General features: G+C 43.4%; 2 protein-coding genes and 2 long non-coding RNA genes across 6 annotated transcripts in view; 2 read left to right on the top strand and 2 right to left on the bottom strand.

Annotated features, from left to right (window-relative positions):
• Positions 1-10318, bottom strand: part of CASD1 (CAS1 domain containing 1) — a 30860-nt gene extending 20542 nt beyond the window's left edge. Inside the window, exons 1-4 of one of the 2 annotated variants that reach the window (XM_083469033.1) lie at positions 8991-10318; positions 3289-3385; positions 1925-2045; positions 38-82 (exon numbers count right to left, since the gene is read on the bottom strand). In XM_083469033.1, the coding sequence (XP_083325159.1) occupies positions 38-82; positions 1925-2045; positions 3289-3385; positions 8991-9579 (852 nt within the window). In that variant the 5' untranslated portion in view covers positions 9580-10318. Of the gene's footprint in view, positions 1-37; positions 83-1924; positions 2046-3288; positions 3386-8780; positions 8894-8990 lie in introns of those variants that run through there. The other variant, XM_083469034.1, reaches the window with a different exon arrangement.
• Positions 9143-22321, top strand: LOC310690305. 2 transcript variants are annotated; one of them, XR_014518031.1, is made up of 3 exons: positions 9143-9209; positions 10346-10560; positions 20945-22321. It is a non-coding gene; the product is annotated as an uncharacterized lncRNA (long non-coding RNA). The 2 variants fall into 2 exon arrangements; XR_014518032.1 differs by having other exon boundaries at positions 10346-11722.
• On the top strand, positions 12917-15411 carry LOC310690309. The gene is made up of 2 exons (XR_014518036.1): positions 12917-14319; positions 15299-15411. It is a non-coding gene; the product is annotated as an uncharacterized lncRNA (long non-coding RNA).
• A 1131-nt stretch (positions 22322-23452) lies between the features above and the next one.
• The window catches only part of COL1A2 (collagen type I alpha 2 chain), a 66226-nt gene continuing 62868 nt past the window's right edge, over positions 23453-26810 (bottom strand). Inside the window, exons 48-50 of the mRNA XM_083469007.1 lie at positions 26123-26313; positions 25159-25401; positions 23453-23906 (exon numbers count right to left, since the gene is read on the bottom strand). Coding sequence (XP_083325133.1) covers positions 23760-23906; positions 25159-25401; positions 26123-26313 — 581 coding nt within the window. The 3' untranslated portion in view covers positions 23453-23759. The remainder of the gene's footprint in view (positions 23907-25158; positions 25402-26122; positions 26314-26810) is intronic.

The following is a 26810-nucleotide window of genomic DNA, read 5'->3' as shown; positions in this document are numbered from 1 at the left end:
TCTTCATTCTAGTTTAGAAGCAACTTGGTATGCTTACCACTTTAAGTGAAGATGATTTGTCTTCAAAAGGAATGTTTCCATGCTGTCAAAGTAAGAAACATGCAAAAATTACACCAGTTTCCAGAAATCCATGACTGTATTCATGTTATGCTAAATTCTTAATTTGATGTTGCCTGGTTTGTTTTGCTTTTTAACTATAAATAGCAGTTGCCTGAAAAGAAGGAGGCGATAAGGGAGAGAGGGAGCAGGAAACAGGTTTGGGACTATGATGCAGCAAGAGAGGTTCTTAATCTTATCCTCTCACCACAGTCCCAGAAAACCTCCCTCACCCCCACCCTGCTTCAAAGTTGCATCAGGAAAGAGGGTGCCATTGGCAGCTTCCCTCTTGACAAGAACAGCAGCTTTGAGGACCAGCGGAAGACAAGAGATTTTCATCCAGGACTCCAGCGTAGGCCTATATTTCTAATGGTCCAAAACCTGATTACAAGCTCTGCAACTGCTATTTAAAGGGAGGAAAATAAACACACAAAGCCGAACATATAATTTGGGGGCTTTTCAGGCACACTTCAATTATTCTCCAGTTAGTACAGTGCCCTTTAGGTAAAATAGCTGCAAACACTGACATGCTCTTATTTTCAAGGGCTAGTCCTTAGTGAGACTAGGTCCCACCCCCCAATCTTTCCAAGTTGCCCTCTACTAACAGCCCTGGAGCACACCATGAGGACTTTCTCTTTGCCTGGAGTTCAGACTAAAATGATATCTCAGACTGCCTCCTCTCTCTCTCTCCTTGGGTTCCTGACTTCATTCTTCTAATATAGTCCTCCTCCTTTATCTTTATCTTTATCCATATCTGAAGTGTAGCACTGACCAAAAGCTCAACCCTCCCTCCTTTTTTCCCTCTCTACTTCTGGGTTCACCTGCAGTTTGACTGTACCCAAAGAACAGTGCCACTTCAGGATGCCGCAGGCTACAGCTAAGTAAAATAGGCATCAAACTTGCACATGGTTAAGGCACAGCAAAGCCAATGGTTGAAATGTATTCATGCCACCAATTTCTAAATACAAAGTTCCCAACCGCATTCTTCAGGTTTCCACTATTAACCACCTGTCTTTTCACTGAAACTGCTTGATTAGCTCTCTTTCTGAAGTTCCCACATTCACTAGCCTGGTTCAGACATCACATTCCTGATCTGAAAACTAGGGTGCCTCCACCATCTGCTGCCTCCTCCCATTCAGACTCCCCTCATTCATCCAGCTTGATACAATACTTTGTGGTAAATTTCAGCACAAGACAGGATGCCCATATTGAGAAACTGGCTTGAACACTCTTCACAAATCAGAACTGGAATCCAGAAACAAAGTGTAATTTACAATCCTGGTGTGTACCCAGTGCTCAAACCTGAATTTCCTGGTATTGACATCCTATGTATGACCACCTGCTCCTGAAGAGACTATCAATGTCCTGAGAGAACTGCTGGGGCAACCTAACCCCCACTTTCCCTGGGACTCCTTAAGCCCTGTGTACGAAGGCCTGCCTTGAGGGAAGGCAGAGTAGAAAACAAGAAAAGCCTAGGTCAAGGAGCTACTGCCACCAGCTCCTGTAGGCAGCCTAAAAATATTTTGCAATATTTATTTGTATTAACATTTTAAATCATAAACCACCTTGGGAAGAAGGCACTGTACAAATGCAATAAATAAAAAAGTATTGTAAAGCTAGGCATGTAAGGGGAGGGAGAAAGTGGTGGCGGAACACATGGGCATACTGTGTTTTCCCAACCCAACCAAACCTGATTTGGTGGACCAGGAATGTGATGTCTAAACTGAATCAATACATTTTCAACAGAAATACCTTTACAACTAAGGTATTACAATGACTGTAGTTTTCTAGTAGTAACTGTGATAAAAGTAAAATATAAAAACCATACCTTGACTCCATCCTCCTTAATTTGAGGGTTCAGGAGTTTCACAAATGAGTAGAACAGCTGACGAATCCTAGAATCACCTATAAATGCAATATGTTTGTCTACGAGGCAGGTTTTTGCTTCACTGTGAAAACAAATGTTAATATTGATTTTCTTCAAGTATGACAGAGCAAAAGTAATTCACCCCCCCAAAAAAAAACTGCACTGTAGAATATTCTGAGCACCAACTTATATCCCATATCCTTGATAATTCAAATCTGTGGGAACAAATTTTCCTTTTTCTTATAAAACACTACAAATATTGTTATACATTTCATAAATTGTTATGTTATACTGTCCTGCCATTTTTACATTCTATTAACTAAGAAAAGAGAATTGCAACACTGTAAGACTGTGCTGGGCCCCCAACTCAACCAGTTACTGGGAATTGCAAGTGGGCAGAGTGCTGCTGCGCTTATGTCCAGCTTGCATGCTTCCCACAGGCATCTGGTCAGCCACTGCGAGAACAGGATGCTGGACTAGATGGGCCATTAGCCCGATCCAACATACTCATCTTATGCTCTCAAGTAAGGACATTTTTAAAGAAATCAAATTCAAGGTTGCTCTGAAGAGGGCAGGACCCACTGATGCACCCTTCTCTCTGGTATATTCATTGCCTGGGGTGTCTGCAAAAGGCTTTAGATAATGTGCAAACTCCTCTTTACATAATATCTAGCTGCTACTAAAATGGTTTGAGATCAACTCTGGTGGAGGTGGGGAAATAGGGATTTTATTTCCTTCACATTTTCTTTCATAGCCTTAAAGCAATCAAGGTACACTAACTTGCTCACTGACAGGCACCTTAATGGCGCAATACTTTGTGCACCAAGGCTGATGGAGGAATTATTAGATGCATCTTTCCTCAATCTGGTGCCCTCTAGATATTTTGGACTACAGTTTCCAACAGCTCCAGTTTGCATGGCCATGCTGGCTGCAGCTGATGGGAGATGTAGTTCAAGATCTTTGGAGGGCACTCGGCTCAGAAGGCTGAACTAGAGAATGAGGTGGGTGGGATTTGCCTAAATGGCTGCTTTAAGCAGCAGTTTGCAATTGTAGGCAAACTGAAATGGTTATGTGAGAAATTTCTTCATAGTAAGCAAGATACAGACTAACAATCATTACTATTTGTTTCATTTCTGCTAATAAAGTGAAACCACTAATAGGGATAGGGGAAACTCACATGAGCAGCACAAACACATTATGTGCCATATGATACTCACAGTGTAGGTCTAAAAATGTAGTAATCCCAGAAACTAAGACTTTACATTTAAGTGCAGACTTACGATATTTTCTTCTTTAAGGGAAAATTTAAAAGTAGAATACCTTACCTCTGCTTATATTTGTGCATCATACAGCCGTGAGGCTGCCATACTTTCTCCCCAAGAAATCTTCCACTAGAGAGAAGGTGCTCACAACTATCATCACCTTAAAAAAATAAAACACAGACTGTATTATCATTCATCATCTTTTGGTCAACAGCTGTGTTCACAACCCACATAGTAAAGACAGGGATTTTATTGCCAGTCAGAAAAGTTAAAAACATCTGGGCTTCATTTTAAAAAGGCTACATTGGGTATGAGCCCAACACCTCCATTATCATTCCTTCAATAACATACTACTACTATATAGTAGTGACATCAAATGTTTTTGCCAATATGTACTTTAAAATGAAGGATCCTAGTTTCATTTGTTCTGCTTAGTTCACACACATGCACAGTCCAGTTACAACTGGCAGCTTTAAAAAACTATGTTCAATTTAACCATCATAATTAACCCCCGAAGGCCAGGATTAAAAATTAAGTCATTTAAGATCCATGTAAGATTAATGAGGAATGAAGCCAAGGAACTCTGTGCTCACTTCCAAACCAGTGCAGTATGTGTAGCTTTGTCACTTGTGTGATCAAAATTGTGCATAAAAAAAAAATTAAACACATGATCATTACACTCTAAAAAGACATCGGTTTTACAGTTTGATTACTGGATTGCACTGCTCTGACAACAAAATTGTAATGACAGAAAAGTATTACACTTTAATGTAGGTGCAACAAAGCCAGGAAGGAAACGTTGAGAAAATCTTAACAGAAGAAGAAACTGTATCACTCCTACTTTGCCCAGTGGCATGAGGTTTGAAGAAAAGCTATCTCTACAAAATTAACAAAGGACATTTGCCTAGCAACTGTGTGAAACACAATCACTCACAACAATTTTGTTGTTTGCCCTGCACTTGGCCAGCTTCTAACCAAACTGAAAATTAATAGTGTGGGTAAGAGAATACGTCTGGTGCAGGATTAATTTAGGTAACAGCTGTAATCTAGTAAAGAGGCTTGATTATGACCCGACTTGTACAGCAAGGACCAAAAGATGGCCTGCTAGGTTCTGGTAAAGAAGAATATGGGATCACATGAACAGCATCTGCATCTACCTATGTGAAACATCCTCCAACACTGAAGAAGACAGCTTCTGCTTACACAAGGCTATATTTGGTTTTTAGAATTACAAACATTTACACCTTCCTCCAAGTACTCCCATCTCTCCCTCCTTGTTCATTTTACCTCAAATTCTTAAACTGCGTAGTTTCAGTTTATAGTGATCAGAAAGAAAATAGAGTTGTGTAAAAAAAGTAATAATGTAAGAAGAGCACTGCTGGATTAGACCAAAGGCTGATCTAGTCCAATGTCCTCTTTTCAGTGGCCAACTGAAGCCTATGAGAGGAGTACAAGAACGCAGCATATCTTATCATTCTTTTCACAGTAGTAATTTAAACTAAATATTTTTAATTACCCAGATACAAAGCATAATTCCTTGAAGTGTCCTTCAACATGCATGTCATGTGGCCATTAAATAATGTTATCATCCCTTAAATTTCAGTGCATAATATGCTAGTATTCCTAGAGCAAACAACTACAGGTATATTCTAAATTACCAATTTATTTTAAAATAGAAATAAAATCTTTAGGGAGCTTATCAAAATTAAGAGGCTAGGACTTCTTCTGGAGCTACTTCTCATCAGAAAAACATCTGGGACTCTTGGGTCAGGACATTGCCAGCACCCCATGCATCAGCACTGGTGATCACACCCTTCAGGTGTTAAGATGATTTTGTCTACCTGGGCTCCACCATAACCCGCAACCTTTCCACTGATGCTGGACAAGCTTATTGGTAAGGCAGCCACAGCAATGGCGCACCTCTCCAAAAGGGTATGGGAGAATGTGATGCTAATGACCAATACCAAGATGAAGGTCTACCACATGGTAGGACAGAGCCTCAAACAAATACGTGCTCTTCCAAGTTCTGTCTCAGTGACGTCTATACTGGCTTGGTAATGTACATAGGATGGAAGATGGCAGGATCCCCAAGGATGTGCTCCACAGGGAGCTGGCAGCAGGCCTGTTGACAAACCAACTCTGTGTTATAAAGTTGTTTGCAAACGTGACATGAAGGCTGACAATATTAACCCTGCCATGTAGGAATGCCTTGCAAACAACTGCAGTACCTGGAGACAGACAGACAGGTTGTGTATCCAAATCAATGACCAGAGGAGGAATGACCGCTGGGAGGAGCACGGAAAAAAAGAAACGCCATAGTGCATCTGCACCAGCGAAACCAAACGCCTTCATCTGCCCCAGCTGCAATAAAACATGTTTCTCCTGTATTGGTCTCTACAGCTGCAACAGGCAGTGTTAACTCCCCAATGGTGTAACTTTACCCCCAATGGCACACTCTTCCATTGTCTCTCGAGGCAGATGGATGCCAACAATAACAAGCTTCCTTATCCCTTTTTGATAAGGTTGCAAAATGTTGCACTTTTGGAATAGTTTATAGAAGCATAGAATCAGAGAATTGTAGGGTTGGAAGGGACCATGAGGGCCATCTAGCCCAACCCCCTGCAATGCAGGAATCTTGTGCCCAGTGTGGGGCTTGAACCCATAACCCAGAGATTAAGAGCCTCACGCTCTGCTGACTGAGCTATCCCAGCTCTTGTCAGTTTATGTTTTCAAATGATGCTTTATATCAAGGTACTCTGGAGATAAAGGATTTTTCTTAAATCGAAAGTTAATTAATTGTCTCACAAGGAAAAAAATGTGAGGCTAAATAGATTTTTTAGATTACCAAGAAATTAATTTTTATTTTCAGAAAATGTAGTTTCTGGTGTTAAAGGTAACTGATAAAATAAAAATCAGACCCACAAGGCCAAGCTGGTACCCAGAAATAATGCTGTACAGGTGAGACTTACAAGTGGAAATTTCACTTGTCATCTATAACACCCACATCAATGATCTTCAGCAATCCTAGAGAGTAGTATTTCCCTCTCACAGGCTCTGGGAGAATTCCCAGTATCGAGTACTCGATTTTGTGCTGAAGAGCAAAACAACTTGTGGGAAGCTACAAGGACCCCATATAAGGAAGAATTATTTAAAATTACACAGCCACAAGTGCTTCTATATGGAAATTTATTTCAATGTTTGGGTATTGTAAGAACACTCTTTTAATCCTCCAGCTTGGAAGGCTTTTCTTTGGCTCTTATGTGTTAAGATTTTGCTGTCTTATTGATTTATGCCATTTTACTCTACTGTAGATTTTATTTTAGTATGATGTTTACTGTTTGAGGAGACCTTTGGGCCAAAAAATGGTATCTAAATTAACTGAATAATAATACAAACATAGAATCATAGAATCATAGAGTTGGAAGAGACCACAAGGGCCATCGAGTCCAACCCCCTGCCAAGCAGGAAACACCATCAGAGCACTCCTGGCATATGGTTGTCAAGCCTCTGCTTAAAGACCTCCAAAGTAGGAGACTCCACCACACTCCTTGGCAGCAAATTCCACTGTCAAACAGCTCTTACTGTCAGGAAGTTCTTCCTAATGTTTAGGTGGAATCTTCTTTCTTGTAGTTTGGATCCATTGCTCCGTGTCCGCTTCTCTGGAGCAGCAGAAAACAACCTTTCTCCCTTCTCTATGTGACATCCTTTTATATATTTAAACATGGCTATCATATCACCCCTTAACCTCCTCTTCTCCAGGCTAAACATGCCCAGCTCCCTTAGCCGTTCCTCATAAGGCACCGTTTCCAGGCCTTTGACCATTTTGGTTGCCCTCCTCTGGACACGTTCCAGTTTGTCAGTGTCCTTCTTGAACTGTGGTGCCCAGAACTGGACACAATACTCCAGGTGAGGTCTGACCAGAGCAGAATACAGTGGCACTATTACTTCCCTTGATCTAGATGCTATACTCCTATTGATGCAGCCCAGAATTGCATTGGCTTTTTTAGCTGCCGTTGGCTCATGTCAAGTTTGTGGTCAACCAAGACTCCTAGATCCTTTTCACATGTACTGCTCTCAAGCCAGGTGTCACCCATCTTGTATTTGTGCCTCTCATTTTTTTTGCCCAAGTGCAATACTTTACATTTCTCCCTGTTAAAATTCATTTCTGACACCATATATTGAGTGAAGTGATGACCACCCACTCACGCAAAAGGCTTGAGGAATTCAAAATACTCTTACTTCCAGTCACTCTGAACAAAAACATCTGAAAGCTTTTTAGGGCAGTAGGTAAGATTTCAGCTTGAGTTTAGTTTCTGGATGTTATTAATCCAGATTCAAATAGCCCACTCAAATGCAAGAAGCTCACTGGGTGGCCTTGGTCAAGTCACTACTCAAGTAACTTTTCTCCTTTGTAGCAAACAAAATAAAGGTGTATTGGAGACTCAATTCAGATGCTGGAGTGGATATGGGAAGCATTGCTTCCCCAAACACTTCTGTAGGGAGCCCTGCTTTGTCTGGTGTTCTCCTCTGTCACCACTGCTGTTCTTGAAAGCAAGCATATACATTTCTATTTACAGTGTCAAATGAGGGCAGAACAAAAAAGAAGGGAGTCATAGCAGGGAGAGGTCTTAATCTTTTAATTTAGGATCTCGAAGCCACACTCTTTCAACGTATGTCAAGCACACCACCTTCTCCTACCTTGCATGTCAGCAGCTTCTTGCAAAGCTGCCAGTTTGCATGATTTACACTCCTCACTCCCACACATTTTCTTTGTTTATACTGCACACTCCTAATTAGCTAGCACAGACCTCAGGCTAAGAATTTAGTTAAACAGCAACCCCGAAACCGCTACAACTTCCTGTGTGGGTAATAATTTCTTTTAAAAAAAGAAAAGAAAAGAAAAGAAAAGAAAAGAAAAGAAAAGAAAAGAAAAGAAAAGAAAAGAAAAGAAAAGAAAAATGCAGCCAGCCCTTCTGAAGGGAGGGATCGCAGCTCAGTGAGAGAGCACATGTTTTGCCTGGCAGAAGGCTCCAGTCTCAAGTCCTGGCATCTCCAGGAGCAGAGAGCAGGTGATGGGAAAAGGGGCATCTGCTTGAGACCTTAGAGAGCTACTGCCAGTCAGAGTTTGCAACACCTGTTTGCAATAGCCTGTCCCTGGTTATAAGGGCATTTTCTGTCTTCATTTTGCATTTTTATGTCGTGGACCACCTTGTGATCTTCGGATGAAGGGCTGCACACACATTTAATAAACAAAGTAAAAAAATGTTGCTCAAAGTCAAACAAGCCTGGATTGTTTAATTTGGACAGCTGCTTCCTGCAGAAATCCGCACGGACCGGCTTCTCCTCTGCCCTTAAGGCGCTTGCTGCGGTTTTCTTGTCTGTTTGCAAACGCAAGCTGGAGCTGCCGAGGCAGGCGGATGTGGCGTGGCGGCGTGGGGAGAAAGGATGATCACGCCGGGGCGAAGTTTGGCAGGTGTCAGTCACCCTTCCTCGCCCAGCTAAGCGCTTGCTTTGCAACGGCTTGGAGGAAATGGGGGGAGGAGGGAGAGGCGCACCTGCCTCCCAGAGACACCTGAAGTGGCGGCTTTCGCCCGATGCCAAAGGAAGCCCCTTCCAAGGAGGCGGCTTCCCCCTGAACTGTGGCGGTGGAGGAGGAGGAGGAAGAGAGGGGCCCCCAAAACCACGGCCAACTTCTCCGCTCCCTACCTCACCTCGCCCCTCCACACACGCCCTCCTCCTCCTCCTCCCCGCCGCCCCTTCCTCACCTCGGTACCGGCGCGAGGCGGCGTGGCAGGCGGCGAGCAGCAGGACGGCGCCCAGCGCCAGCGCCTTGGCGCTCCTCACGCTGAAGTAGTGGTTGATCTCGCGCTTGCCCAAGGTGTAGGCCAGGGCCGCCATCTTGGCTCCTCCATGACAACAGTGCGCGAAGGAGCGGGCGGCGGCGCACGGGCAGTTGCGCTGGGTCCCCAGCGGGGACGGCGGAGGTGAGAGGAAGAGCCGCAGCTTCTGCCGCCGCCACCAGCGCAGGGGAGAGAAGCCTAGGGAGGAGAGCCCCGCGGAGGCAGGCGGGTCGTCGGCGTCCTCTTCCTCCGCTTCGCCCAAGAGCAGCGGCGGCGGCAGAAGCGCGGCCCCCTCCCCTTCCTCCTCGTCCGGGCGCCGCCGCTTCACCTCAGCAGCCAGGGGAGCGCCCGCTTTCCCGTCCGGTTCCTGAAGCGGCGGCTGCAGCTGCTGCCGTTGCCCCCAACGGCCATCCGCGCCCCCCTCGCGCTGCTGATGCGGCGGCGGCGGCGGCTGGTCCGCTACCGCCCCTCGCGGCGGCGCCCCGGCGCCTGGCCCCTCCTCTGCCGCAGCCATGGAGGGGAGCGGGCGAGCCCTCGCGCCTCTCTCTTTCTCACGCGAACAAGGCGCGCAAGGGCGGCGGAGAGAGGGGGAAAGCGAAACTTGGCGAAAGAAGCGAACTTCTTTCCCTCAGCCCGCCCGACTCGGGTGTTCGCATTGGACGTGGGGGCAGCAGCCGCTTCCTCCTCCTCCTCCACCTGCCTAACCTGCTCTGCTGGCTTGGCAAAAGGAAGGGGACGCCGCTCCCGTGGGTGGGGATCAAAGTCTCTTCGGGCACCGTCACTCTGTGGGGCAGGCCCGGGCAGAGGTGGGAAGCCCATGGGCAGGGCAGGATAGCCCTTTCCCGCTTGCCACCACCCCTCCGGGACAGGTAATGGCGGAGGCAACGAGAGCTACGTTGACTAACCAGCCCTTGGCAGCCCGGCCCACCCTCCAGGAACTGGACTTACATTAAAAGTCACCCAAGTTGGCCGCTGTCCGTCAGCACATCTTACTTAGGGTTGCAAATCCCCGAGTGTTTTCAGAGGGGTGAGGCAGTGCCGCGACTTTCCTTGAACTCTGGCGTGGTTACAGTATTTCCTTTTAGTGACCCTGCCCTACATGTCATTTTTCTTTAGTTCTCTGCCATAGTCACTGCTGCATCATCTTTTAAAGGTCCGCCTCAGTTTTAGCCCCATTCACCTGTTGAAAGCATCAATGACAACCCTGTGTGCTTGATTACTTTTCCTGAACCACTGGACATACTGACAACTTGGTATTTTTTTATTCTATTTTGTTTCAGGGTTAGGAACAGAAATTGCCACCTGCCCGCATATCTTCCTTGTATTCGTTTGCTCCACACCATGCATAACCGATGCAGCTCAAATATGTCTCTTCTTGCCTTTTTTCTAAACTAAAAAGCCCCAAATGTTGTAATCCTATTGTCATAGGGAGCTGCTCCAGACACTTGGCTGTTTTCCGAACTTTTCCCAGCTCTGCTGCAATGTCTTTTTTGAGGTGAGCTGACTACATCCTGTACACAGGATACCTCCCCATACCTTTGCATAATGGCGTTATGGTACTGGCAGTTTTATCTTGCATCCCTTGGCTAATTATCCTTAACTTGGGATTTGCCTTCTTCACGGCTTCTGCCCACTGGGTTGACATCTTTGTTGAGCTATGCACTGTGCCTTAAAAGCCTCTTGCCTGGTCACTTGCCATCAGTTCAGACACTATTAGCATATACATGAAATCAGTTTGGAGAGATCCTTTTGGAGCTCCTCACAGTCTCCTTTTGTTTGAACCATCCTAAACAATTTGGTATCATCAGCAAACTTTGCTACCTCACTGCTAACCCTTAACTCTAGATCATTTATGAACAAATTAAGAAGCAGAGGTCCACTTTCTACAACCCTCCACTAGAAAAATATGTCCATTCATTTCTACTCTCTCTTTCATGCTCCTTTGCCAATTACTGATCAATAAGAGGAGCTCTCACTTGATCTCAGTCTCAATCCTCTGACTGCTTACTCAGGAGTCATTTTGAAATTTAAGTGCACAGAGTTGACTGTATCATCTCTATTTGCTTATTGGCACACAAATAACTAAAAGGTTAATGAGATAGGACAGACTTGCAAAAGCCTTGCTGGTTTCATTGCATTTGGTTGCTGAATAGCAGCCGTCCTTTAATCCTTGACGATGCTCTACTAACAAATGTAAACATTAGCACAACACATTATTTGAATTTATTTCCCGTATTTGCTGAAAGGTTCCCAGGGGAATAATTCCCTAGACGTTGTGGAGGCTGTTTTTAGCTAGAATTCATAGCTCTCAAAAATACTCTGGTGACATGAGAACTTCCTTTGTCCATTGTTTTTGCTTCATCTGCCTTAACGAATCCCATGTAAAAATGTTTACAGTGTAAGAATTGTGAATGTAATGTTTATTTATTGATGTGACTTTTGAATTCTTTTAACAACACAAACAAAGAACCATGGGAATTTTTGTTCTCTTAGTATTTGCTAAAACAAAGGAATGGCTGATTTATGATTGCTGGAGAAAGCTGAAAACTGGTTGCCTTTATGTGCTGATGGACAACTCAGGCATGGCATATCTAGACTATAGTTCTGCTGAGCACTATACTCTCATTGAATGTGGATACTTTGGACAAGCCATATAGGTGAGATCTGAAGCTGGCAGTTCTGGTCTGCATGTAGCTTTTTTAGATTGCAGGTTTCAATAGGCAAGCAACACCTTAAAGGGGAAGGGGTAGAATTATATATGCATGCATCAGCATACTGTGGTTATTATTGTTATACCCTTTGGTAGGGGATGATTTGTGTCTTCATCAGGGAGGACAAACCAGGGAGCTGGTCACAGAAGTTTACAATTTTTTGTTCAACACAGCACTATGTCTATTTTTAACCTTTATTTTCGTAATAACTAATAAAATAGGTGATATGTTAGAAAGGAGGAAAAAATGCTGGGCTGAGGGGTATTTCCCTGGTGTGTAAGATTGCAGTCTTAGACTTTGTTTCAGTTGTGGGTGAAAAGGGCTAAGGCTGTAAAACAATGCATTCTTATTCAAGAGGAAGCCTGACTGCTTTCTCCTCTGATTAAACAAAAATGAGACCAGGCTGTGTAAAATTAATGTACCTCCAGATATCATTTTTATTGTCCGTTCATGATGCTTTGTGCTCTTGATGCTCTCAGAGTGGTCATATGTGATCCTGCTTTCAGTAATACTTGTCCTTACAACAGCTCCAGGAGGGTAGCCACATTGCTTCATTTCCAGCCAGTGTTAATCCTGTGGCTTTCTTCTAAATTTGAATACCACAAATGCTCTGGTTTATTTCTGTTGCACAATAGTTTGCCCAGACAGCGATAATGTTAACATCAGGGAAGAAGCACTACTGAATAACACATAAAGCATAAAAAATCCACCACTCATTCACAATTATTGTGGCAAGAACATGTTGCAGAATGCAGCCATAACAGAACGCCAGTCTAGCAGGGGTCCCAAGATAGAGGCTTTAAAGAAATGATTTTGAGCTGGGGCTTGAAAAAAAGAGAAAAAGAAGTGGCTCCACATATGTGTTCAGGCATAGAGTTCCTGCCATGCAAGACTGGAAATGAGAACAGGCAGGGCAATTTCTTCCCAGCTGCCATTGCATTGAACTGGTGGAATCAGGCAGAGCTATTTTGTATACACATTTCTACAAAGCAATTTTCCTTAATACAATGCATTTTTGCACACATTACTTGGTTGGAGAACTGCATTGCAAAATTCAGAGAAGTGCAAATTTGAAAGAACTGTTGCATGTTAATCCCCATGTTGGTTTGGAAAGTGCAATTTAGGTAAGTTTGCCTTTAAATGCGAACTGATTTTAATTTCTTCCACATCCCTAGTGATGACATTATTTTACTTATATACTGTAAGAGACTTTTAATCCACCCTTCCCCATAATGTCCCAGGGAAGGTTGCAAAATTAAACATTAACATACAACAAAACAATGTAAAACAAACCAAAGAATGTACTGCCAACAGAATCACATGAATTGTAAATGTCAAAAGCCAGGGTAAAGGTGTGTGTCTTCAACAAGTGATATAAACCATACAATGAGAATGCTTGCTGGTCTAGTTGAAGTGGACAGGCTCTTGCAAGCCTTTTTGTGAACCGTTTGAAAAGCATGTTCTGATGAAATCACTCACATCTGATCCAGTTTGGAAATAACTGGCATGGCAGCTCTCTAATGGGGGCACCTGAAGTCACTGCTTCTCCAGTTAGGTTCAATTGGTTTTCATTAGTTTCCTCTGAGGAGGCAGATATGTTGTACGAAAACTCTTGGCCCACATCACACCCTTTTGACCTTGTCTGTCTTACTGGGTTAAAGCCTCAATGTATTACTAATGTGGAAGGTGTGCTGTGTTTTGCCTTCAAACACAGTCACTAATTCACCCAACTTTTGAAACATCGTAATTAGGCTGTACCAACATCAATTATTACAGGGCACCTTGAACATTCCACTTTTGGGGCAAGGCATGGAGACTTCCAACCCTGTTGGGAGAGGCCAGGGTTTGCATGGAGTTATTTTGCATGCTCTACTACTAAACTGAGGTCTACCATGTAAAGGGGGTCCATGTTCTTCAGAACTGTGTTTCTTTTTTAAACAACAAGGAACCAAGCAGCTTTGGGAAAGCTACAAGCTCGGCTTTGAGGCAACAGCTTTCCCTTGCCATGCATCAGCTGAATTGCCCCTGAACACAGAGATTTCATTCAATTATCATTGACTCGCTTACTTACTTATTGCCTTTATTTGCTACCTTTTTCTCCAAAGAGCTCCAGGTGGCATACACGGTTCTCTCCCCATCCTCGTTTAATCCCCATAATAATCCTATGAGGTAGATTGGACAGAGACACATTGACTGGTCACCCAGTGAATTTCATAGTGGAGTGGGGATTTGAATCCTGGTCTTGCAGGGCCTAGTCTGACACTCTAATCACTACAACACACCGACATCCCACCTATTAGCTAGCATGGCTAATAGCCTTCAGCAGGCCTTTCATTTCCCTCAAGTATTTTAAGAAAGCTATTTAGTGGCCATCACTGCTCTCTTGTGGTTCCTGAATTCTGTAAGTTAAATCATGTGTGAAGTAGTGTCTTCCTATCTGTCCAACCAAGTGCATCGAAAGCCTGCTTCTGCCACAAACAAATTACAGTTGCTTCTGGGCAACACATAGTTGTGATCTTTATATACAACTTTTTACCCTACCTGTAGTTCCAAAGTGGTTTTCAGGCCAATGAAACAGCACCAATGCTGCAGTACATTTTAAATTATACTGACCATAGCTAAAACATCCTTAAAAAACCCAGCATGATGTAACTGGTCTGGTCAGTTCACAATCCATCTAACCTCTGTGTAATTTTTGTGCAAGCATATCAGGATGAATGCTCAACCAGCAGGTCATTTGGAGGAGCCATATATCTGGGGTATCTTCAGTACCACACCTGCTGACTCACAGCAGAGCACACATGGGTCATTTTGCTAGGTGTTCTCATTTTTTGATTTTTTATTTACTATGGTCGGGAAGAACAGTGGGAAAGGCAAGTAGCAAGAATGACAGGGGTGTTTCCTGGCACCATCACAAAAGCCATTTGTTCAACAGCAATCTGGGAGTGGGTAGGACAAGGAGAAGGGTCAAAATCAGAGCCAAATCAGCAAATCAGGAATGCCCATTGGTGTCGATGGATTATTACTATCACTTTTTTTTAAGGTATCACAAGTGACTCACGCAGTAGAAAAATTCATACAGCACAATTCAAAAAATACAGAATTAAAATCAATACTGGCAAACTAAAAATAGCACATGATCATCTCATCATGGATAGAACACTAAAATACCGTCTCCCTTGCAAAACACACGATGATCACCAAACTCCTAGTTAAAATAGCTGCAGATACAACCAGTGTGTTCCCTGAAATTTATAGGAGAATGAAAACATCTACACCTGATGCCAAAAAGACGTCAAAAGTCAGTGCCAAGGAAACTCCCGTACTGCAGCATGTTCCATATTTTTAAAAGGGGAAATGCCCTCCTTGATGTTGACGGTACATTCCAATTGCATCATCAGCAAAGCACTGAAAGGGGGTGAGAGGTAAATGTCAGGTGCCAATCTGAAAGCAGCCTGGACAAGGGGTCAGGAGTCCCCCAGTGAAGACTACAGTATGAAGACAAGAGCACAGGGCAGGGAGGAGTCTGTGGTTATCGCCTTGTAAAAGAAAACTAAATTGAATGTATTGGCATATTTAACTAGCAAGTGGTTGTGGAATCATTTTCTCTCTACAGTACTATTTTATTTGTTGTTGTTTTTTAATCTTTATTTGAAAATATAACAGAAAGAAAGGGAAACTTAATGTAGACATATACATTAATATACAGCATGCAGTCCATATGTCTGAATAGGTATGATGAATACAAACTATGCATTCAAAATGGAAAGGACAGTCAGATCATCAGACCACGGACAAGGGGAGTGTGTGTGTGTGTGTGTGTGTGTGTGCCTGTCCTTCTAGCCTTCTAGTCTCTTAAGCAAGTATAAATGCTCACAGAATCCATGTTTGTTGTCCATCTGTTAGCCCCCCCCCCAAATATAATCTTAAGAGTGTGCATACTATCAAGATAAAAAAATTCCTTCCAGTAGCACCTTAAAGACCAACTAAGTTGGTTCTTGGTATGAGCTTTCGTGTGCATGCACACTTCTTCAGATACATCTGAAGAAGTGTGCATGCACACGAAAGCTCATACCAAGAACTAACTTAGTTGGTCTTTAAGGTGCTACTGGAAGGAATTTTTTTATTTTGACTATGGCAGACCAACACGGCTACCTATCTGTAACATACAATCAAGGATTTCTCCAAAACAAAGCTTAACATGAGTAATAATTTATGACCGGAAAGAAGATACCATGTCTGCAGCATATGCCTCAAGGCAGTGTTTATACAGTTTTAGTTTTATTTGCATATTGCAAGATTATATCCTTCAAGCTGCAACTTATATGTTTGCCTGCTGCTGCTGCTGTTTTCCCAGCAGCTTTGAGATAAACCCTATCTACACAGAAGTAGCTCTGAAGTGCCCTGGTGAGCTGCAAGAAGCTTTGGACTGGCTAGCTACAAAGTTTGTAAGCAAGAATTACAGTGGTACCTCGGGTTAAGTACCTAATTTGTTCTGGAGGTCTGTTCTTAACCTGAAACTGTACTTAACCTGAAGCACCACTTTAGCTAATGGGGGCCTCCTGCTGCAACAGCACCTCCGCTGCACGATTTCTGTTCTCATCCTGAAGCAAAGTTCTTAACCCGAGGTAATATTTCTGGGTTAGTGGAGTCTGTAACCTGAAGCGTATGTAACCTGAAGCGTATGTAACCCGAGGTACCACTGTACATATTTTCTTGGGGGCTATTGGGTGCATTGTTCTTGTTTTAAATATATTACTTATGTGTTTTGATCTATGTGTTATTATTCAATACAACTGTGACTCTTCTGAATCCCCCCCCCATTCAAATATTTGCAAGTTTTATTTCAGCTAAACCCGGTAGAGCCAAGCCAGAGGTTACATATGCTTGCTGGAAGACATGCCTCTCTCTAATATTTTTCAAAACGTATAAGAATGTCTAGGATGCTGCCAAAATACATAATTACAACTAACGTTTACTTGATGACATCTACAATAAATAAATAGAATAACTTGTGCATACCTCAGCATGCCCGTGAATTAAAGAATCCTGCTCTCTTATCCAGCATGTGTGTTAAGGCTGCCACCCCTTGGACAAGAGAAGGATTTTTTTTTTAAAATGAAACATTTTAACCTGCTACATTAGGACAGCCACGGAAAAGTTTTCAAAGATTCGAATGCCCAGTCTGCATTTGGTAAACATTTTCATAAAAATCAGGGAGAGTGTGGCACCTATAGCTGAATTTATCTTTTGCATGTTTGTTGTTGCTGAAAACTAGGATGTGGTATTACCTAAATTGTATTGCTGAGAGAAAAATGTGACTGAAGAAGCTTGCCATGCAATCCCACAGGGTTCAGTGGAACTAGCAGCACCCTAGAGTAAATTGCAGTATCGCAACTTTAAGTGGTCTAAAGAAGTTTAAGAATGGGTAGTTGTGACAACAGAGAGGAGGGTGGCCCTCTGAGCACCCTGCCCCGCCCCCTGGAGCGTACCTTGCTTCAAGTCCTGTAATAGCTGATGGTGCCAAAAAGACAGATCCCACGTATTCCAACACTTCCTTTGCAAGACAACAGGTGGCAGTCTATAGCCGTTGCATTGAAAACAAGACTGATTTAGGCTGCAATCCTATAAGCACTTAGCTGGCGGGAGGGACGGGAGAATCTGTCAATTTCAGCTCTCTCAGTTACCCATTTTAAATTTGGTTCTCCACATTTCTGAAACAATTTGCAACCCCACCCCAAAAACCTTATGAAAATTCTTCAGCAGTTTCATGTGCACGTTTTGACTCACATACACTTTTTGCAAACAATTTCTCATAATATAATTAATTTCTGCGTGTTATTTTCACAAATGTATTCATTTTTATTTCCCCCTAATATATGCATTTTTATTTTTATTTTTTGCAAACATTGCTTGGATAACTTCATCGCAAATTATGGATAAGTGCAAATTTCGAAAGGTTCTGCTTTGGTTCTCATTTTGTTTCAGAAAGTGCAAATTTGATCAATTCAGCTTTAAATGCGAACTTAATAAAATCTCTCCCACACCCCTAGCTGGGAGAGAGCCCCACTGAAGTTGGCCTTCTTTCTGCCTAGACAAGTGCTGTTAAACTTTGGTTTCTTTCTTTGTAATTAATAATGTGAATTCAAATAAAAAATAATAATTCCCACATATTGGAACAAAGCAATGAAATTAAACATAGTTTTTTGAGGATAGGATGTGTTAAAATTAACTGATATTTGTACAGAATTGCTAGCTGGTAGGGATTCTATCAGTTGCTGCCCCCCAAAGACCATATTGTCTTCCCATCCCTTGCCAGGCTCCTGTGCCTTTAACTAGCTTTGTGACAGGCAGCTATTCAGTGGATGATGCCTTCTATTTTGATTAATGACACGGTCTTATTCAACATCTTTATCAACGACTTGGATGATGGACTCAAGGGCATCCTGATCAAATTTGCAGATGACACCAAATTGGAAGGGGTGGCTAACACCCCAGAGGACAGGATCACACTTCAAAATGACCTTGACAGATTAGAGAACTGGGCAAAAACAAACAAGATGAATTTTAACAGGGAGAAATGTAAAGTATTGCACTTGGGCAAAAAAAATGAGAGGCACAAATACAAGATGGGTGACACCTGGCTTGAGAGCAGTACATGTGAAAAGGATCTAGGAGTCTTGGTTGACCACAAACTTGACATGAGCCAACTGTGACGCGGCAGCTAAAAAAGCCAATGCAATTCTGGGCTGCATCAATAGGAGTATAGCATCTAGATCAAGGGACGTAATAGTGCCACTGTATTCTGCTCTGGTCAGACCTCACCTGGAGTACTGTGTCCAGTTCTGGGCACCACAGTTCAAGAAGGACACTGACAAACTAGAACGTGTCCAGAGGAGGGCAACCAAAATGGTCAAAGGCCTGGAAACGATGCCTTATGAGGAACGGCTAAGGGAGCTGGGCATGTTTAGCCTGGAGAAGAGGAGGTTAAGGGGTGATATGATAGCCATGTTCAAATATATAAAAGGATGTCACATAGAGGAGGGAGAAAGGTTGTTTTCTGCTGCTCCAGAGAAGCGGACACGGAGCAATGGATCCAACTACAAGAAAGAAGATTCCACCTAAACATTAGGAAGAACTTCCTGACAGTAAGAGCTGTTTGACAGTGGAATTTGCTGCCAAGGAGTGTGGTGGAGTCTCCTACTTTGGAGGTCTTTAAGCAGAGGCTTGACAACCATATGTCAGGAGTGCTCTGATGGTGTTTCCTGCTTGGCAGGGGGTTGGACTCGATGGCCCTTGTGGTCTCTTCCAACTCTATGATTCTATGATTCAGGTGTGCCGCAGGCAGTGATGGGCCAATGCCCATGGGACTCACCTCAGGGGGTAGAGGTGTCCCCTCTTCTGGGATGCTATTGGGGGCCAAGGTGTGGACCCTCATGAAAGTGACAGATAGATGGTGGAAGCAGCCTCAGTGAGAGGCAGGAAACTGAAGATCCCCCGGGGTGAGAGGCTGGGAAAGGAAAGTTCCCAGATGAGAGCTGGGAGGACCTGTCATTTTCTGTGGGTGGCTGGGATTAATAGTTACTGTATGTTCTGGCGTACAAGACGACTTTTTATCCCTGGAAAATCACCCCAAAAGTCGGGGGTCGTCTTATACGCCAGGTATACGCGTTGGGAAGGAGCAGAGGCTCCCCTTCTGCCGTCGCTCCCCCTCCCTCCCTACAGAAGGGGATGCGGAAAATCCTTCCGAGCGTGGCGCTCGCTCGCCCGCCAAACGCCTCGCCTCGGGCTTCTGCTGCTGCGATGGAAGAGGCAGCGGAGGGGTGCGCGCTCTGCCCCTGGTGGCACTCAAACGCTATAACTCTAAAATTCTAAGACTGAACAGCAAAAGTTGGGGTTGTCTTATATGCCCAGACGCCTAATACGCCGGAATCTACGGTACTTTGGCTAGAGAGAAGATTCTTCATTTGTGCACTACAGTGATACCTCAGGTTACACACACTTCAGGTTACATATGCTTCAGGTTACAGACTCTGCTAACCCAGAAATATTACCTCAGGTTAAGAACTTTGCTTCAGGATGAGAACAGAAATCGTGCTCCAGCGGTGCAGCGGCAGCGGGAGGCCCCATTAGCTAAAGTGGTGCTTCAGGTTAAGAACAGTTTCAGGTTCAGAATGGACCTCCAGAATGAATTAAGTACGTAACCAGAGGTACTACTGTATTCTTTGTATTTTAGAGAACCCGCTGCTTATTTTCTCTTCCCGTACTTTTTATGTTGTCTCTGTTGAGAATCTGTATTTTATAATCATCTGTATTCTACTATGCATTTCTTCTTCTGAATAATAATAATAAAATAATCTAGAGCCAGTGTGGTGCAGCGGTTAGAATGTCAAGGTAAGTTCTGGGAGACCAGGATTCAAATCTCCACTCAGCCCTGATGCTCATTAGGTGACCACGGGCCAGTACATCACCCAGTGGCGTAGCGTGGGGGGTGCAGGGGGGGCCGGGCGCACCGGGCGCAACATCTGGGGGTTAGGGTTAGGGGGCACAAATCCACGGGTTAGGGGGCGCAAATCCACGGGTTAGGGGGCACAAATCCACGGGTTAGGGGGCGCAAATTACTTGCCTTGCCCCGGGTGCTGACAACCCACGCTACGCCACTGACATCACCTAACCTACTTCTCAGAGCTGTTGTAAAGATAAAACAGGACAAGGAGGAGGAAGACCCATGTAGGCCACCAAGATCTCCTGGAGGAAATGTGGGCTACAAATGTAATATTTAATATTTATAATATAATATTCAGCAAGGACCAGATGCAAAACCTTGCTGGGGTGGGATGCTTTTTGTAGCAGTCCTTTTACACCAGATAGCAAACAGATAAACAACTTTTTGAAGACATCTGCAGGTAGGCCTGTTCAAGGAAGATTTAATGGTTGATGCTTTATTGTGTTTTTAACATTTTGTTGGGAGCTGTCCAGAGTGGCTGGGACAGCCCAGTCAGATGGGTAGCATATAAATAATAAAAACTATTGTTGTTGTTGCCTGATTTTAGTCAAATGAGGCACCTCTCAGTACTGTGATCATCTTATGCCTTTAAAGAACTAGACAAAAAAATTATCTTGCTGAACAGATTGTTTACTAAATGAATGAAATTCTTTTTCCGGTAGTTCAGAAACATCTTCTTGAAGTCAGGCACCACTGAATTCTTAAAAATTGTTCAACAACTGTGCCATTGTCACAGAATTTACTGGGCCTATGAATAGCATCAGGCACATGGTCTCTTTATAAAGATCCAGGAAAGCAAAGTCAGAAGAATGAAGATTGCAATGAATTTCTAAAATGACTTTGGGTGGATTTGTCTTTCCTGTAATTAAATTTACATGAAAGCCAAATGGAGGATGAACTTATAAAAAAATCCAGCAGAATTCATCATCATCTGGCAATCCTAGAATTTGGCTTTCAGAGTGAGAAGTAATGCAACACCCTGAAACATACTGGGGGACTCATTCACAAGATGATCTTCCAGTTAAACCTCATCATGAGATGATGGGGCTGATAAAAAAACCAATAGCATAAATCCGCTGTACTCTGAAACAATTCCATTCATATCACTAAGTGAACCCATTGCTGCAGTCAGAAAAAGCAGGTGATACAGCCCTTTTGGACTGTTTCATGTCTGAGTGCTTCTTAGCTAACAACAACAACAAAACCAAAACCCTACCTGCATATAGAAAATTAGCATGTTGGGGAGGTTAGAAAACCTTCATTGCTAGCTTTCCAAGAGCAAAGTGCTTTTGACATTAGGAGCAAACATCTGTTTATTTCCTATGGTGCTTCAGAAGATGAGTGTACCACTGGCTTTTCCTCAATGTGTAGATTTGCTCTTATATCACAGGCTCATGGAGCTGTAAGATCCTTAGTCAACCTCCATGAGATGCAGCATCTACAATATAGGATGTGATTACAGCATCTCTGACAGACGGCAAGCAACCTTTACTTCAATACCTAGTGAAGGGCAGTACCTCACCTCCCAAGACAGCCTGATCCATGGTTAAACAGCTGTTACCACAAGGATGCTTCTGATACTTTGCTGAAATCTAATTGCCTTCTAAACTGACCAATTCCCTGACCAATTGCCTGACCAAACTGCGGGAGGCAGTGGAAGACAGAAGTGCCTGGCGTGCTCTGGTCCATGGGGTCACGAAGAGTCGGATACGACTAAACAACAACAATTGCCTTCCATTTCCATACCTTGGTTCTCATCCTGCCTTCTGGAGGAACAGGAAACAAGCCTGCTCTAACTGTATGGCAGTTCTTCGATCTTTGAAGACAGCTAACCTTTGCTTCTCAAGACTAAACATACCCAGCTTTTTCAAAGTTGGTTTCCAGATCAGTCATCATCCTGGCCACACTTCCTTTGGACACAACGTCATCCTTAAAATGTGGCATCCGAAACTGGGCTCTGTACTCCAAATGCAGCCTGCCCAGAGCCGATACAACTTTGTTAAACGTTTCTTGTTGGAAATAAATACCTTTGAAATCAATGGTATGTGCTTTGTAGTGCACTTAATTTGTGTCACGTTGTGTGATGAGGACTGTGGCTTCTTTGAGGGTTGTGTGGCCTTTATGGATTTGTTTGTATGGAAAACAAAAGTAGAGAATACACCTGGTAAAAAGAGGGAATGCTGATGCAATTGCGAGTAGAATTTGAGGTCTGACTGGTTACGGACTCTGGAGTGGAAATTTTGTGTGTGTCTCTTTCTAAAATAGATTGACGTACTTGATTGGGAAATGCTTTGTTTTACAGAATCGGAGCATATCAAAGATTTACAAAAACAAGACAGACACTGGCTTATATGCAGTTTGTTGGAAAGGGTATTAATTGGTGTTTAGTATATAGCAAGCAGTGGCCTATTCATTGTAATGAAGTTAGTAGTCTTTAGCATATTCAACCATCAGATGAACCAGAAAAACCAAAACATGGGGGGTTGGGTGCAGTCAAAACACATCAGAAGCACATCTGAATCTTGCTAACTTTCTACATTTTAATAGGGAAGAATCACGAGTTGGAAAGGAAACATTAGATGTGAAAATATCTCTTGAGGCATTTAAGCAAGGAACTTTACTCATTCAGTGGTTTCTTTTGGAACAGTGGACATGCTTTATTTCAATTTTTTTCACAATTTATTTAAACATCTCACATATACAAAATAGGTACAATTTGTTTTTGAGAAATGATGATTCCTTTTCTGCCCATTGTAGAGAATGAAAATGAGATTTAAAAGAACGGACACCTGATGTGGGAGAAGAGAATGAGGATGGGGTGGGGGAGAAATGATCCACATGCTTAGTCTGGGGGTGAGATGGGACAGTCTGACTTTATTCCGAGACAGATTCCAAAGAAACAATACAACTTAATACAGAAAAGTGGTGTGTTTTTTCTTTTCTTTTCTTATCCAAATGACTCTAGCACCATTAAAGTTCAAGTATTGGTTATATACTCTATAAGACTGAATCAGCACCTTTCACTTACGCACGGGACCAAAAGCACCTCAGATCATATGTATAAGAATGTGGATCACACTTTGCTTAGAAGTGTATGAGGTAGTTCAAACCTTTGGAAGTTGTGGTTTTAAACTTCCTCTGTGGAAGATAGTCAAAGGCCACAAGTGGTGCAGACTTTCAGGATTTTTTTATTTGGTTTTTGCTTTTTTGGTTTTGTTTTTTTACACAAAGGCTGACATTTTCCACAACAAGGTGACAAAATCTTGGAAAAAAAAAAACACCTTCTGATTCCTTTTTGGGGCTGTATTAAATTGCATTGCACAACGTTCCAACAAATCCTTCTCCTCTTTCGCCCAGATTTTAAGCTAGTAGATGAACTGAAGAAATGGAAGGAGTCAGCTTTCAGTATAAAAGAAGAAATGGCAAAGAGAGAATACTTTTTTTTTTTGGTTTTGTTTTAAGTTAGTTTTAGTTCATTCATTTGAAACAGACTGGGCCAATGTCGATACTGAATTCTTGATCAGGGCCACCAATGTCCAAAGGTGCAATGTCAAGGATGGGCAAGCGAGATGGCTTGTTTGTTCTGTATTCAATAATTGTTGAGCCCCATTTGTTCGTCTTTCTCTGCAAGATAGCAATAGCAAATAGTAGTCAGAACAGTTATTCAGGCACTGATTGATCAATAGGAGTTCTGCTTCACTTCCCTGCTACATACACCCACTAGTCCAACCCTCCGGCACATTTATCTAACATGCCAGGGGCCTCCTATCTCCATCCCCATCACTTCTATTTCCCCTTCTCCTTTGCAGCACCACTGCCCAATTCTTGAACTAACACCACTCATACTCTCATGACATTTGCTTTTCAATCTGATGCCTGTACACTGGTGCTTTAGTAACAGCATTTTGTATGGGAGAGATGCACTCCAAACAGGCACTTTCAGCTTTTCTGTGAGTGCCTGCCATGTGTTCAAAGTTTTGCAAAAGACGTATTTCCTGTTCACATTTTGTGAAAAATTGCCCCTGTGTGCAGAAAGCACTACAGTCTGGGCCTTCATCTAATGGGGTGTTTTATTGTAGAAAAGGCAGGGCAGGGATGAGATGGGTAGCACTGTACCAGTTAAACAGAGTTATTCCACAGGTCAACTAATTTATAGTCTTCGCTCTCCAGGAGTGCTAATTTTCCAAGGCCCATGTAACTGATACATGGTGGCTCTAAGTCAAGCTTTTCTTATAAATTATGTCTCTGACTACTGGGAATACACAGGTAGGGTGTGAAGCACCATTGGCAGTCTGCATGGACCTTGTGGCACTCCAGATATTTGACTCCTCTGTCACTAGCCAATGGCATAGCCAGCATGGCCCATGGTCAGGGTTGACATGGGTTGCAGAGCTTTACAGGCCGAGGGAGCCAGCGTTTGTCCACAGACAGTTTTTCCGGGTCATGTAGCCAGCATGACTAAGCCGCTTATGGCGAACCAGAGCAGCGCATGGAGAGGCCGTTTACCTTCCCGCTGGAGCGTACCTATTTATCTACTTGCACTTTGACATGCTTTCGAACTGCTAGGTTGGCAGGAGCAGGAACTGAGCAACGGGAGCTCACCCCGTTGCGGGGATTCGAACCGCCGACCTTCTGATAGGCAAGCCTTAGGCTCTGTGGTTTAACCCACAGCGCCACCCTTGTCCCTTGGTGTTACAATAGGGAGAGATTTTAGTAGTGCCTTTCACAGGTGCTTGAAAAAGCTGAAGACTTACCTTGCATAAACAAAATAACCCTTAATGACTCCCTATTCTAACAAGTACATTAAGTGACCTGGCTCTGTAGGAGGGCAGTAACACTCAAAGATATTGATAAGCAGGAAGAAACTGGTACTTACAGAGCAGCCGTCTTCAAGAACATTGTACATGAACCTGCCGTTGCCTTCAGCTCGGAGTTCGACATCGTTGGATCCCTGCACTAACAGAGCGCTCTTCAGGCTGCCTGTTTCTGCATCCATGTAAGCGATGCTGTTCTTGCAGTGGTAAGTGATGTTCTGGGAAGCATGGTTAGCCAGTAGTCGCATGAAGGCAAGTTGGGTGGCCATGTCCTTGGTGGTTACACCTTCCTCGTTGTACTCAAACTAAAAACGGAAGGGAGGGGGAAAGCTTCAGTCAAAAATCACACGCATATTATGAAATACATTTTGCACATAAGTCAACTTGGAACACCTTGACCTCTGAAGGGCAAGGCAATTGGGGGGTGGAGCGGAGTACCACCAGCATTTGAGAAGAAATCGTCAAAACTAAGTTTTGTCCAAGGCCACTGGGAAGCTCCAGGCAAAGCATCACTGGCCAAAGAAGGAGCAGCAGCAGCGTAGCAGCAGCAGCAGCAGCAGCAGCAGCAGCAGCAGCAGCAGCAGCAGCAGCAGCAGGGAGTTTGTTTCCTCACCCCACTCAATCCCTATCCATGGTGATAATTCATGATGCTAAATGGAAGTTTGAGATTCAGAGGTGGTAATATTGGGGTGGGAAACCTGTGCAACTCCAGATGTCACTGGACTGAAACTTCCATAATCTCCAGATAGTCGCTATGGCTGGGGACAATGAAGGATTGGAGTCCAGTGGGTCTGGAGGGTCACAAACTCCCTGTATCAAAATGCACCTTCTGTTGGAAGCAAAATGTGGGAATGGGAATAGATGGTTTGCTGGTCTGATCCAGCCGGGGAGCCCTTCTTATGAACAGGGTTAATGTATCTGTTGTGTGGATTAAAAAATAATCAGCGGGGTTTTTGCCTTCCTTACTAGAATGTTTTTGGCCTTAGAGAACACATTTATCATAATGGATGCAGTATGGAAACTCACCTGAGTACCACCATTCATCATTTCTCCAAACCAAACGTGTTTCTTTTCGGCAGAGTTCTTTCTGCTGTACCAGTTCTTAGCTGGGAAGCTTTCTGGATTGGCATGGATGCAAGTCTCACCAGTGGAGAAGTCACAATAAACTCTAATGGCATCCATGGTGCAGCCTTGGTTAGGATCAATCCAGTAGAAGCCTATCGTTTTAAAAAGCAACAGTAAGCCCATCTTCATGTTAAATACTCACACTGCTGCAGCCATAGACACAGTACAAGTACGGACAATACAGAAACCTCAAATCCCCCCCTTTTAAAAATCACTTACGTGGAACCAATGGTTATTGTTTAAATCTAGTTGTACCATTTATTAACTTGTTGATGTGAAGGGCTAAAAGTGGAGAGGAATTAGGTGTGGGGTTGGAACAGAAAAGAGGGGGAGCTTCAGTAGTTTTAAATAAAAAGCCATAAGCCCTGATATGGGCTTATTTGGGGGGTGGGGCTGCCTGTGTTGATAAAAACAATTCCTGCAGTCTACAAGGAGAGATTTTATTATGCAGATGGAAAAATTTGATCCTCCATCTGTTCTTACCCCAACACAGCTGATAGAATTATGTGAGAGCGACACAGTCTAATGCAGGGGTAACCAACACGATGCTCTGTAGATGCTGTCAGCCTACAACTCCCATCAGCCTCAG

This window comes from Podarcis liolepis (assembly GCF_965112155.1).
Source record: "Podarcis liolepis genome assembly, chromosome: 12".
Classification (NCBI taxonomy): Eukaryota; Metazoa; Chordata; class Lepidosauria; order Squamata; family Lacertidae; genus Podarcis; species Podarcis liolepis.
The sequence above is the reverse complement of the archived record's forward strand: the minus strand, read 5'-3'. Positions and strand labels throughout refer to the sequence as shown.